Source organism: Anomaloglossus baeobatrachus, chromosome 1 (genome assembly GCF_048569485.1).
Source record: "Anomaloglossus baeobatrachus isolate aAnoBae1 chromosome 1, aAnoBae1.hap1, whole genome shotgun sequence".
Taxonomy (NCBI): Eukaryota; Metazoa; Chordata; class Amphibia; order Anura; family Aromobatidae; genus Anomaloglossus; species Anomaloglossus baeobatrachus.
In genome coordinates, this window is record NC_134353.1 from 667,096,130 (window position 1) to 667,108,438 (window position 12,309).

General features: G+C 39.6%; 1 protein-coding gene across 3 annotated transcripts in view; it reads left to right on the plus strand.

The window, feature by feature from the left end:
- USP30 (ubiquitin specific peptidase 30) overlaps nt 1-12,309 on the plus strand; it is a 55,824-nt gene that overhangs the window by 24,348 nt on the left and 19,167 nt on the right. For all 3 annotated transcript variants that reach the window (XM_075320028.1, XM_075320027.1, XM_075320029.1), the window contains 6 exons: nt 1,053-1,151; nt 1,786-1,828; nt 2,742-2,836; nt 4,109-4,168; nt 8,023-8,109; nt 9,686-9,766. In XM_075320028.1, the coding sequence (XP_075176143.1) occupies nt 1,053-1,151; nt 1,786-1,828; nt 2,742-2,836; nt 4,109-4,168; nt 8,023-8,109; nt 9,686-9,766 (465 nt within the window). The remainder of the gene's footprint in view (nt 1-1,052; nt 1,152-1,785; nt 1,829-2,741; nt 2,837-4,108; nt 4,169-8,022; nt 8,110-9,685; nt 9,767-12,309) is intronic.

Consider the following 12,309-nt stretch of genomic DNA (forward strand, 5'->3'; position numbering starts at 1 on the left):
AACGGGATCGCTACTGCGTCACAGAAACCGTGACTCAGCAGCGACCTCGCTAGCAATCTCGTTATGTGTGACGGTACCTTAAGTCTGTTCTGCACTTCTTCCTGGGTTAGGCAAGTCATACTTAATGAAGCGTTTACATGATCACTCTGCATTTCCCGTGGCATATGCTTTTCCTGTGTGAACACAGTTGAGAAAAAAGTATTTAAAACATTTGCTTTTCCCACATCGCTCTCTATGATTTTACCCTCATTGTTCTTTAAAGGGCCGACACCATCAATTTTAATCATTTTACTATTTATATAATTAAAGAATTGTTTGGGATTTATTTTGCTTTCCTTAGCAATGAATCTCTGTTTCCACATTTGCTAAATGTATTTCTTTTTTACACATTTTATTTTTTTTTCTATATCTTTTTAATCCTTCTTCGCTGCCTTCTTGTTTTAGCATCTTAAATGCCTTGTTCTTATTATTTATTGCCCCTTTTACATCCTTATTTAGTCACATTGGGTTTCTCCTGTTCCTAGCCCTTTTATTTCCGAACGGTATGGCTCGCTCGCAGTGGGTGTTTAATACTGATTTAAAAATTTCCCAGTTAATTTCTGTGCTCCTATTTTTGAGGACATTGTCCCAATAAATTTGGCGATCCTGTGTACGCTAATGATATGATTTTAAGTTGCTTTTCTTTTTCGTATGTTTGCATCGTTTATTATGAAGTATCCTTCAATAATGTGCGTTTTTACAAAAAATTAAATGGCAATGAGATCTAGCAGATCTCCGTCACATGTACAAAACAGCTTGGGCCAGCGTTAGCACCCAATATACTCAGGAGAGCACAGTCTAAATGTTACTTTGCAGTGATTGGGATCTGTACATGTAAATGCAATATCTGTTGTGTGAACTTTCACACATCTAGAGGCCTCTAGAAGAAGAATTCTTCTGTTACATTTTTAATGTTATTAGCAGAAAAAAATCATTTGAAAACAGCTGTTTTGTTTTTTTTCTGAACACCCTGACAAACTGCTTCACACTAAATGTGCTTTTTAATGGTACAGGATGCCCATGAATTGTTTCATGTCTTGACGTCATCATTAGAAGATGAGAAAGGTCATCAGCCCCATGTAACACATCTGTTTGATGTCAGTGCCTTAGAAGTAAGTGTTTCCTTCCTTTAAAGGGTTGTCCACTACTCTGACAACCCCTTCCCAAGCCCTATGTTTTTTCCCACTAAAAGAATATCTATACTCCCCTCTGCTGTCAGTGCCATTACTGCGGTATCGGCAATGGCTCTCCTGGGGATTGCGTGACATTGTCATGCGATCCCTGTGACCAGTCAATGATGGCTTCACTGAACCCTCCTTCAGACAAATTTGACATCTAAAGGAATTGAGAGAGCAGCCACAACTCTGCCTTCCTCTGAATGTCTTTTTTTTTTTTTTTTCAAAGGACGAGAGTGAAGCCATCACTGATTGGCTGCAGGGAACACCTGACATAACAATGTCACCTGGTTCCCTGGAATGTCTGTGCTGACACCACTGGAAAGATGCCGGCATGGAGGTGATTATAGCTAGTGGATAACACCATTAATTATGTAAAAAATTATCTAAATTTCTAATTAACAGTCATAAAACCTTAACTACAAATGTATATGTAAGGCAAGTATATAGCATAGCATGTAGTTCTGGTGAGTTAGGTTACTTACAATATTATTTACATCCCGCATAACAGATACATATCCGTTAAGTTGCCTTACTTATGTTGGTGTACATTATTGTTTTTGTATCACAGCTTCCTCAGAGCACAGACAGGCAAATACACTGCAGGATCAGAGGTACGTTCAGGTAGACCATTCCTGAAATGGTTTATATTTCTTTACATACACTCAGGTGTTTCTTTACTTTTTGCCTAATAATTACGGTATATTTTGAACTTTAAGATACTCTTTTCAGGAAGAAAACATCTTGTTAAAAAGAGTGTGTGTGTGTGTGTGTGTGTGTGTGTGTGTGTGTGTGTGTGTGTGTGTGTGTATAAGGCAGCTTCCTATTATTGAGGAGTGTGCTGACACAACTTCCTTCCTGAACAATGAGAAAACTATGCAGCTGCACAGTTTTCTCTCTCCACCTCTGTTCCATACTGATCAGTCTGCACATTACTAAAGCTGTAGGTCGGGACCAGCTGAAGGACTTTTCAGGTCTTGTGAACAGTCGCATGCCTGGAAGAAACTTAAAAACATAGTAGTGTGAATACAGTGTGCAGAAGAGATGTGTATTTATTTAGCTGAGCAGTGTGTGTTGATGTTGATTTACCTGAGCTGTGTTCGTTATTGTAGTAGAGTTGAATTGTATATGTGTATGTAGCAGAGCTGTCTGCATGCAGTAGAGTTGTATCTGTATGTAGCATGTATGTATATACCGTACATTTAGTAGTGATACATTTTTGTGTACATTGCAGGGAGTAAACATAATGTATGCTGTAGGGCTATGTTTGTATAGTACACATGCTGCAGAGAAACACTAACAATGGATCTATTAATGGTTTATTCTACCCTACTGCATTAAAATTTGTGATATTGACACCTCTGCTTCTTTACACTGCAAGGGAAGTTTTAACTATTAGGAAATATGTTTTTTTTTCTCATTTTTGCAGTCGTAATCAGGGGTGTGTCTTATAGTAACATGCATGTCTGAAAAATAATTAATTAAAAATGCAAGTTGCAAGATTTAAGTAATTGGTCTTTAATTTAGGGGTTTTAAACCCCATTCCCAGGCAGTGGAAAACTCAACACCCTTTTCATGGAAGACTAACCAGTAACATGATATGTAAGCACTGTCAACACCAGGTAAGATGATATCGTCCATATTTCTTCCCTATTTCCAAACTGATGATTATTAAACTGTTCTGAAAAGTGAAAGTGATATGTAACCATTATGAAAAGTGAAAGCACATTCCTAGGATAGGGTCAGTGGTGGTCCCACCTTGCTTGAATAGGACTATACTCCAGTTCTCTGCTTGGCTGGTTGGCCTTTTTATTCTTGGGATCAGAGAGGATCCCAGAAAACTTTCATTGAGTTAGAAACACAAATTATCACACCTATATTTTTACTTCATCATGTGCAAAAAATCACTTCAATTCCTCTATGTTTTAGGGCTAATGGATGACTCCTACCCTAGATGCAGATCTGCTACACATGATATGGATGTGTTCGGATCTGGAAAGGTTTTGGGGAAGTGTGATATTCATAATAATTATTCTGTAAATCTCTATCACCATTTGTATTTTGGGGTGTGTGGAGATTTTAGTGACTAATGAACCAGGAAGGATTTGGTAAAAAGAATATGCTCGACGAAATAGCTAGCACAACATTGGATGGATGAGAAGACTTTATGATTTATTTGCTAAATAAACTGCCTCCTAAACTTATAGAAAGGAGTGTAAAGCGAAGCCATTGCAAAACTGATGTGTTGTGGATAGATTCCTCAGGAATGGCCTCTAGAGAATTATTTTATTATATTTAGATGCAGCATTATGATACATTGTAAGGAGCTTTGCAGGGGAAAGAAGGACTCCTCAGTGATAGACACGCTATATGTTATGCTTGTAATGCTATGTATTATGTCATTTTTGCATGTTTTATACATTGCATATGTTGTAATGTGAAGTACAATATGTATTTTGTTCTGGATGTGTGGAATTGTTCTTTGTGGGTCGGTTGAGGGTGGTTTGGCATATTGTATGTTGTTTTGTAAAATGCTAAAAAAAAAAAAATGTAGTAAAAAAACACAATTTTTTTTAAAAAAAAGAGGAACCAGAGGTCGAACCCCTGCAGTTCATAAAGTGATGGCATATCCTGGCGATATATCGTCAATTTATAAGATCGGAATATTGTTTTTACCATAATGCAATTTTTGGTATTCCTTTTGATAGAAAGAAATATTTCAGCATTTTTAAGATGTCTGGTATATGTCTGACATCATATGATTTAGGTGGTGTGAAGTCGCATCTTAAAACCTTGAGATTGGAGTTTGTGGGCATATAAAATATGTCGTCTTTTCATGAACACGGAAAAGCGAAACCTTATAACATTCTTATTTAATATTGCTTTTCTTTCAGAGCCCAATGAGATATGACACCTTTGACAGCTTGTCATTAAGTATTCCTGCTGCTTCTTGGGTACGTATGATGTGACAGTAGATGTACAAAGTTGTCCTTTTCTTATGGATATAAGGATATACATACTGAAGCTATAGCAGACTCTCTTCCTCAGTACTTGTGTTAGGGTGCATTCACACAATCGTATTTTACTATTCTCAATTCTCAGCCGTAATATCACAGGTCACCTAAACCAGAGTTCACCAACTCCAGTCCTCAAGGCCCACCAACAGTGCATGGTTTTAGGACTTCCTTAGTATTGCACAAATTTTAGCACCTACACAGGTGATGATTCTAACATTTGTGCAGTGCTAAGGAAATCCTGAAAACATGCAGTGATGGTGGGCCTTGAGGGCTGGAGTTGGGGAACTCTGACTTAAACTAACAGCCTCATATATACTTATGAGGCTGTCCGGTCAGGAGAACCACGCTTGGTTCTGGCATACCTAACCAAATGCATCCTAAAGGCCCCATTGGGAAAACCGTGTATATTTACTACTATCATGAAGTCCAATATGTCACAAAAAACATTCTAGGAATCACTGGGATCTGTTGAAGCTTTCCAGAGTTAGAAAATCATAAAGTGATACTGGTCAGAATTGAACAAATTGGCTGGGTTATGAAGGTGAAACCAGGCTGGGGGGTAAAGGGGTTAAAGCCATTTTAAAGAAAGTAGACTCCAAACACTCTTATACACCTTTTTATACTTAAGCAAATTAATGAGCTAATTGCTTTGTACCATGTAGACGGCAAAAAGTGCTGAGCTTCGTGATTGGCTGCAGCAGTGATGTCATTGCCGACGTGACCACACTGCTGTATCCAACACAATGAGACCCGAACAGCGGCAAGGTGTCACCACTGTACCTGGGGAGGGTGAATATTTGGTCTGTTTATTATTTTAGGTATATAGGAGTGTTTACAGTCCACTCTCCTTAAAGGTAAGGTGTCGCGGTTTTATATAATCCAAACAATGATTACTTGTAAGATAACATGCAGTTATAATGTTATCTTGCTTTAAATAAAGATGTATTTCAGTTTTTATAATACTGGAAAGCTGGCAATGGGGGCTGCCATTTTGCATTCCAAGTTCTATCACAACAGTTCAGTCTCGAAATAGAGCAGCAGCGATAGTGGTCGGATTCCGACCCCATTAGTTCTGTTACAACTGTCACCGCTTTGAAATGGTCACGCCTATGTGGGCTGCCCAATTCACAGTCGTGGGTGTATTCAGCCGCCATATTTTTCATAGCTCACGCTTTGAGCTGGGCTACATTTTTCTCCTACAGCCAGGATCTGAAAGCGCAAGCAGTACCAGTACCTACTGCTTCCGTCATAACAGATCCTAGATTGCTGGAGAAAAAGCGGGAGAACAGTGCCATATACCGACAGCAGGAGCGGTTGAGGAACGGTGGAGGTGCTGCACTTTCCCCGTCACCTGCACGAGATGGGTGAGTACCGGTATGCTACTCCTCTCCCGCTGCCGGTGCCGCTCCCCAGCCCCCACGGCCCCCATTACCACCAACCCCACCGCTTGTGTGTGATCACCGGCCTCTGCTCCTAGCAGCTCAGTGGGGCAGCGCAGTATACCGAGGGTCAGTACCAGTATGGTGTCCCCGCTCCTGACGCTCCCCTGCTTGTGTGTGTGCTTACCTTTTCCTAGCAGCTCAGTGGGGCCGTGCAGTATACAGTGTATCTCCCTGTGTATGTGTCAGCCTGCAGAGCGTTGCTCCTCCTGTGTAATGTGTCATGATGCTCTGTAGGCTATATATCACTGTGTATGTGTCAGGAGAAGCAATGCTCTGCAGGCTATATATCCCTGTGTATGTGTCAGGAGATGCGGCGCTCTGCAGGCTATATATCCCTGTGTATGTGTCAGTAGGAGGGATGCTCTTCAGGCTATATATCCCTGTGTATGTGGCAGAAGATGCGACGCTCTGCAGGCTATATATATCACTGTATGTGTCAGGAGATGCTACGCTCTGCAGGCTATATATATCACTGTATGTGTCATGTGGAGCGACGCTCTGCAGGCTATATCTCTGTGTATGTGTCAAGAGGAGCGACGCTCTGCGGTATACAGCGGGGAGCTCAGTATACATTGAAGCACTATGCCAGCCGTCTTTGGTGATACTTTAGACATTAGGATCACTGCGGTCACCCACAAAATGGCTCTGCACTGTGTCCCAGTCCCTACATTTCATTCTCTCTTATCCTTTTGGAAGCCCCCAGATTGGGAGGGGGAGGTGACATCACACACAGAAGAGCAGATTCCGCCCACTTTTACTGCAGTTCTAATCTGAGCTACTTCTACAGTAGGTTTCAGTCCAGATTTCAGCAACTGTTCCCCCTAGTGTTTAAAAGTGGAAAATATCAAACTTTTAAAAGATTTTTTTTATATTTTGCTCAATTAGAAACAAATAATATTTAAACAAATCATTAAAACATTAATACTTTACATTTTTTCAGTTATTGATTTTTTTTAATTTATTTATTTTTTACGACACCATCCCTTTAAACCTTGCATTGCTGGTATTAGGACTGTTCATAGGAACAAACTCCTGGAGGACTGATCTTCAGCATTTTGGCCAATTAGAATCTTTTATGCATCAGTAGCGTAAGGCCTTGTGAACACAGGAATGTTCTCTTCTTGGTTTCTCTGAGAACATTAATCATGCCATAATCCATCAGATGCTTTACTAAGAAGATATTCTTTCCTAGTATGAATGCTACATCACAGAGGCATACAGTTGCCTACAGGTCTGTGTTACTGACCTGCAGTGATGTTAGCCAGAAAGCTAACGACCATGCATAGAGCAATGCAATTTACAAATAACGGTAAAAAAATAAAGCAAAATCTCAGTGAGTAGTCTTTCTTTGAGAGTACAAAACGTATAAAGGTCTGTGTAGTTTTTTTTTATTTTAACCCCTTCAGCCCCGGGGCACTTTCCGTTTTTGTTTTTTGCTCCCCCTTCTTCCGAGAGCCGTAACTTTTTTATTTTTCCATCAATCTTGCCATATGAGGGCTTGTTTTTTGCGGGACAAGTTGTACTTTTAAAAGAAACCATAAGTGTTACCATATGGTGTACTGGAAAACAGCAAAAAAATTCCAAGTGTGGAAAAACTGCAAAAAAAGTGTGATGGCACAATAGTTTTTGGGATGTTTTATTCATGGTGTTCACTATATGGTAAAACTGATGTGTGGGTATGATGCCTGAGGTCGGTGCGAGTTTGTAGACACCAAACATGTACAGGTTTACTTGTATTTAAGGGGTTAAAAAAATTCACAAGCTTGTCCAATAAAAGTGGCGTACATTTTGCGCCATTTTCCGAAACCCGTAGAGTTATCATTTTTTTGGGATCTATGACTCAGTGACTGCTTATTTTTTGCGTCTGGAGCTGACGTTTCTAATGGTATTATTTTTGCGCAGATGCTACGTTTTGATCGCCTGTTATTGCATTTTGCGTAACAACTTCCTGTTTCACTCTGCTCCGGCCCGGGTGAAAACGAAAGTGAAACGTCCTAGCTGTAGGCGTCATCACAGGACCCTGTGCTACGATGGAAACCACCGAAAGTCACATGATCACTCACGTGACTTCCGGTGGGGGCGGCAGTAAGTGAAAATCTTCACCGCGCGTATATACATCTCGCTGCCAGACTTTGGCAGCGAGATGTAAGGGGTTAATGTTACGGGTGGAATGCGATTCCACTCGTAACATGCAGGCATACATGTCAGCTGTTGAAAACCGCTGATATGTGTGCCGATCAACGTCGCCTGCCCGCGACAGGGGGGCGGGGCTTAACGGGACACACTCCATGACGGATATATCCGTGCATGGTCGTGAAGGGGTTAAAGTATGTTCTTTTCTTTCACCAGGGCCGCGCCATGACCCTTGATAACTGCCTGCAGCATTTCATCTCCACCGAGAGTGTTAAGGATGTTGTCTGTGAATATTGTACCAAAGTAAGTCACACTTATTTACTTTCTGAAAACTATATGAAATTGTACAACATGTAGTAACCAACATTTTTACTGATTTTTAGTTTTTGATTTACAGATGTAGAAGAAACAAATTCTAAAGTACAAGTTGTATTCACTCAGACCAGTACAACTGTACAGAAAGATAGTATCCAATTCTACCATATCCACTGGCATTATTAAACACTTCACTACCTGGCCATTTTCCGTTTTTTGTTTTTTCCTCCCCTTTCTCCAAGAGCCATAACATTTTTATTTTTCTGTCAACATATCCATATGAGGGCTCGTTTTTTGGTGTACGAGTTGTACTTTTGAATGACGCCATTCATTTTACCATATAGTGTACTAGACGGGGAAAAAAAAATTCAAATGTGGTGCAACTGCAAAAAAAAAAACAAAAGAAAAAACCAAAACAAATTCCACAATTGTTTTTTGGGTTTATTTATCATTTTCCCTATATGTTAAAACTGACCTGGCAATTTGATTCTCCAAGACAGTAAGAGAATTTAGATACCAAACACGTGTATTTTTTTCTTTTAGTTAATTGGTGAAAAAAAAAAATTGTTAAAAAAAAAGATAAACTCCATTTGACGCCATTTTCCAAGACTCGGGACTTAAAAGTGTGATCATCTGATCGCTTGTGTTGTACAGAGCAGGGCATCAGCTCTGCTCTGTACAGCAGAAATAATGATTTCCTATGAACGACGTCTCGCAGCTGGCGTTTCCAGGAAGATCATCTTGACAGACAGGAGGGACATCAGCTGTCTGACACCTGGCTGTCCTGAAAACCTATCTGCTCCACCATGATCACGTCACAAGGCCGTTGATTGAAGTGTTGAATCTCACCGTCTGAGGTTGACAACCTCGGACGGATCTCCAATCTACCCACTGCTGTTAGTCACATGTTGGCTGATCAGATCAGCCGACGTGTGCAGAGGAAGATGTGAGCTCAGCATGCGAGTCTGTATCAAAGGCAGGGACACGACCCATGACATACGAGTACATCATAGGTTGTGAAGGGGATAAAACATGACTTCTGTTAGGCATTATTTAAAATGAATAATGTTATAAAGTGTTATTGATGGACTGAGTATCCTAATGTGTGGCTTTCCCAATTTTGCTGTCTAATTGAGATCCCTGTTCCTCAATGCTCATATTGATGCTATAGTGGCTCCTTGACAGCTCCCACAATTGTTAATACCTATCAGACAAGCCCACCTAATATGTTTCACCAGTAATCCGGTGTCATCAGGAGTACAGATGCTATAAAATAAAGCTGGATTTACAGCATAACATGTCAAGAGGGGAAAAGGGGTCTCGTGTGATCGGTTATAACAATGATGTCCACTGTCCCTGTCCCAAGAAAGGTGGGTATGTACTGTAGACCCACTTTATACACGATTATTACAGCACTAGTGCTGTTTGTCTTCAGAGCACCTCAACCTGTGATGCCACTTTCGCTAATTTAGTAGTTATTAACACACTATTGGTCGCTTACTTCTACAAAAGAAATGCCTTAGACCTACTCAACGTCTTTTGATTATATTTATGATTCTTCCAGATTCAAGCTCACAATAAATCAAATGAACAATTGGTGGAAGACCAGAAAACGACATTTGTTAAACAACTGAAGCTGGGAAAAGTGAGTTGCTCATGGATGTGAAGAGGAAAAAAAACCACCCTCAAATATTTGTATAATTGAAAAAAATATATATCAAAAATGTATCTGCTTTCTTGTTTTTGTTTTTTCTTTTTTTAAAGGGAATCTGTCACAAGGATTTTGCAATGTAACCTGAGGACAGCATATTTTTAAGGTTAAAAAAGTAAAACCATCTGTTTCGATTATCTGTGTGGAGCTATTGTTTACCTATACTAAAGAGTTGCTCTGTGATTAACATTTGTGTGACTCCTCTGGACATACAGAGCAGATCAGTACGCCCCCCTGCTGTGATTGACACCTCACAGGCAATGCACAATCTCTATAGAGAGCCTGGCCTGGTGTGGGCAGGGACAGCTCCCAGCTCTGCTACACTCAATTCTGAAATAAAGTCAGAACGGCGGCACACAGTGATCTACGATAAACCTGGTTACTTTCACAATCTCATAGCAGCATAATGTAGGCAATCAGATGAAGTAGCAAAAACCTGGCGACAGATTCCTTTTAAATCAACCAGGGCTGTGGAGTCGGAGTCGTGGAGTCGGAGTCGGAGTCGGAGCTCATTTTGGTGGAGTCGGAGTCGGAGTCGGTATAAAATGCACCGACTCCGACTCCTAAAATATATAATAAATTGGGGACAGGAGTGCAATGCAGAATGTGCTGAATATTTTACTAAATAATAACATTTAGTATAATGCTTATATTTAAGTGAAAAATGTATTGTAGTACAATGTGAACATCAGACATTTAATTGTTTTTATGATACAATAATCAAGATATTTGGATAGAACATAAAATATTTATTGGAATACAACTTTAGAACACAAAAAACTAATAAATTGTAAATATGTAAAATATATATATATATATATATATATATATATATATATATATACAGTGTATATACACACACAAGATATATATGTAATCTACTGTATATTACATAGTGTATTACATATTTACAATTTATTACAGTTTTTTGTGTTCTAAAGTTGTATTCCAATAAATATATTTTATGTTCTATCCAAATATCTTGATTATTGTATCATAAAAATTATTAAATGTCTGATGTTCACATACACATATTCATGTACTACAATAAATTTTTCACCTAACTATAAGCAATATATGTAGGAGTCGGAGTCGGAGTCGGAGTCGGTGCAAGAGAATTTGAGGAGTCGGAGTCGGAGTCGGAGTCGAAGGTTTGGCTTACCGACTCCACAGCCCTGAAATCAACCCTATAGCATCCATGAAAAATTTGTACATTTGAGGATGCCATCTGTTAATGCGTCATGTCCTGGTGATCTCACGGGTGTTAGCAGAGTCAGCAGCATGAGCTAAAAAGCTCAAAGAAGGGCAAGTCCCCAAGTGACTCTACAATAAAGAATAAAATAAAAAATATTTTCAAAGAAAAAAAAAATATTATGCCACTAAGGAAAAGGTCCACAGTCATTAACCCCTTCACGACCGGCCGATTTTTCGCTTTCCGTTTTTTTTTTCGCCATTCTTTTTCTAAGAGACGTAACTTTTTTATTTTTCAGTCAATATGGTCATGTGAGGGCTCATTTTTTGCGGAACGAGCTGTACTTTTCAATGAAACCATAGGTTTTACCATATAGTGTACTGGAAAATGGCAAAAAAATTCCAAATGCAGAAAAATTGCAAAAAAAGTGCGATAGCACTATCGTTTTTGAGATATTTTATTCACTGTGTTCACTGTATGGTAAAACTGATGTGTGGATGTGATGCCTCACGTCAGTGTGAGTTCGTAGACACCAAACATGTATAGGTTTACTTTTATATGAGAGGTTAAAAAAAAATTCAGAAGTTTGTCTGAAAAAAGTGGCGCACGTTTTACGCCATATTCCGTGACCCATAGCGTTCTCATTTTTCGGGATCTATGGCTCATTGACGGCTTATTTTTTGCGACTCGAGCTGACGTTTTTAACGGTACCATTTTTGCGCAGATGCTACGTTTTGATCGCCTCTTATTGCATTTTGCGCAAAAGTTGTGGCGACAAAAAAAGTCATTTTGGCGTTTGGAATTTTTTTGCCGCTACGCCGTTTACTGATCAGATTAATTGATTTTATATTTTGATAGATCGGGCGTTTCTGAACTCGGCTATACCAAATGTGTGTATATTTTTTATTTTTTAACCCTTTCATTTTCAATGGGGCGAAAGGGGGGTGATTTGAACTTTTTTTTTTACTTTTTTTATTTTACTAGTCCCCCTAGGGGGCTATTGCGATCAGCAATCCGATCGCTCTGCACTATCTGCTGATCACAGCTACACAGCTGTAAACAGCAGATACGTGCACTTTCTGCTTCCCTGGCCTCCGTGGAAAGCGAAAGTAGTTCATGTCTAGCACAGGAGTCATCACATGACCCTGTGCTATGATGACAACCATTGGAAGTCACGTGATCATGTCACGTGACTTCCGGTATCGTGCGGTAAGTAAAACTTTACCGCGATCGCGTTTATAATGGCGCTGTCACCTATTGACAGCGCTATTACAGGGGATAAACG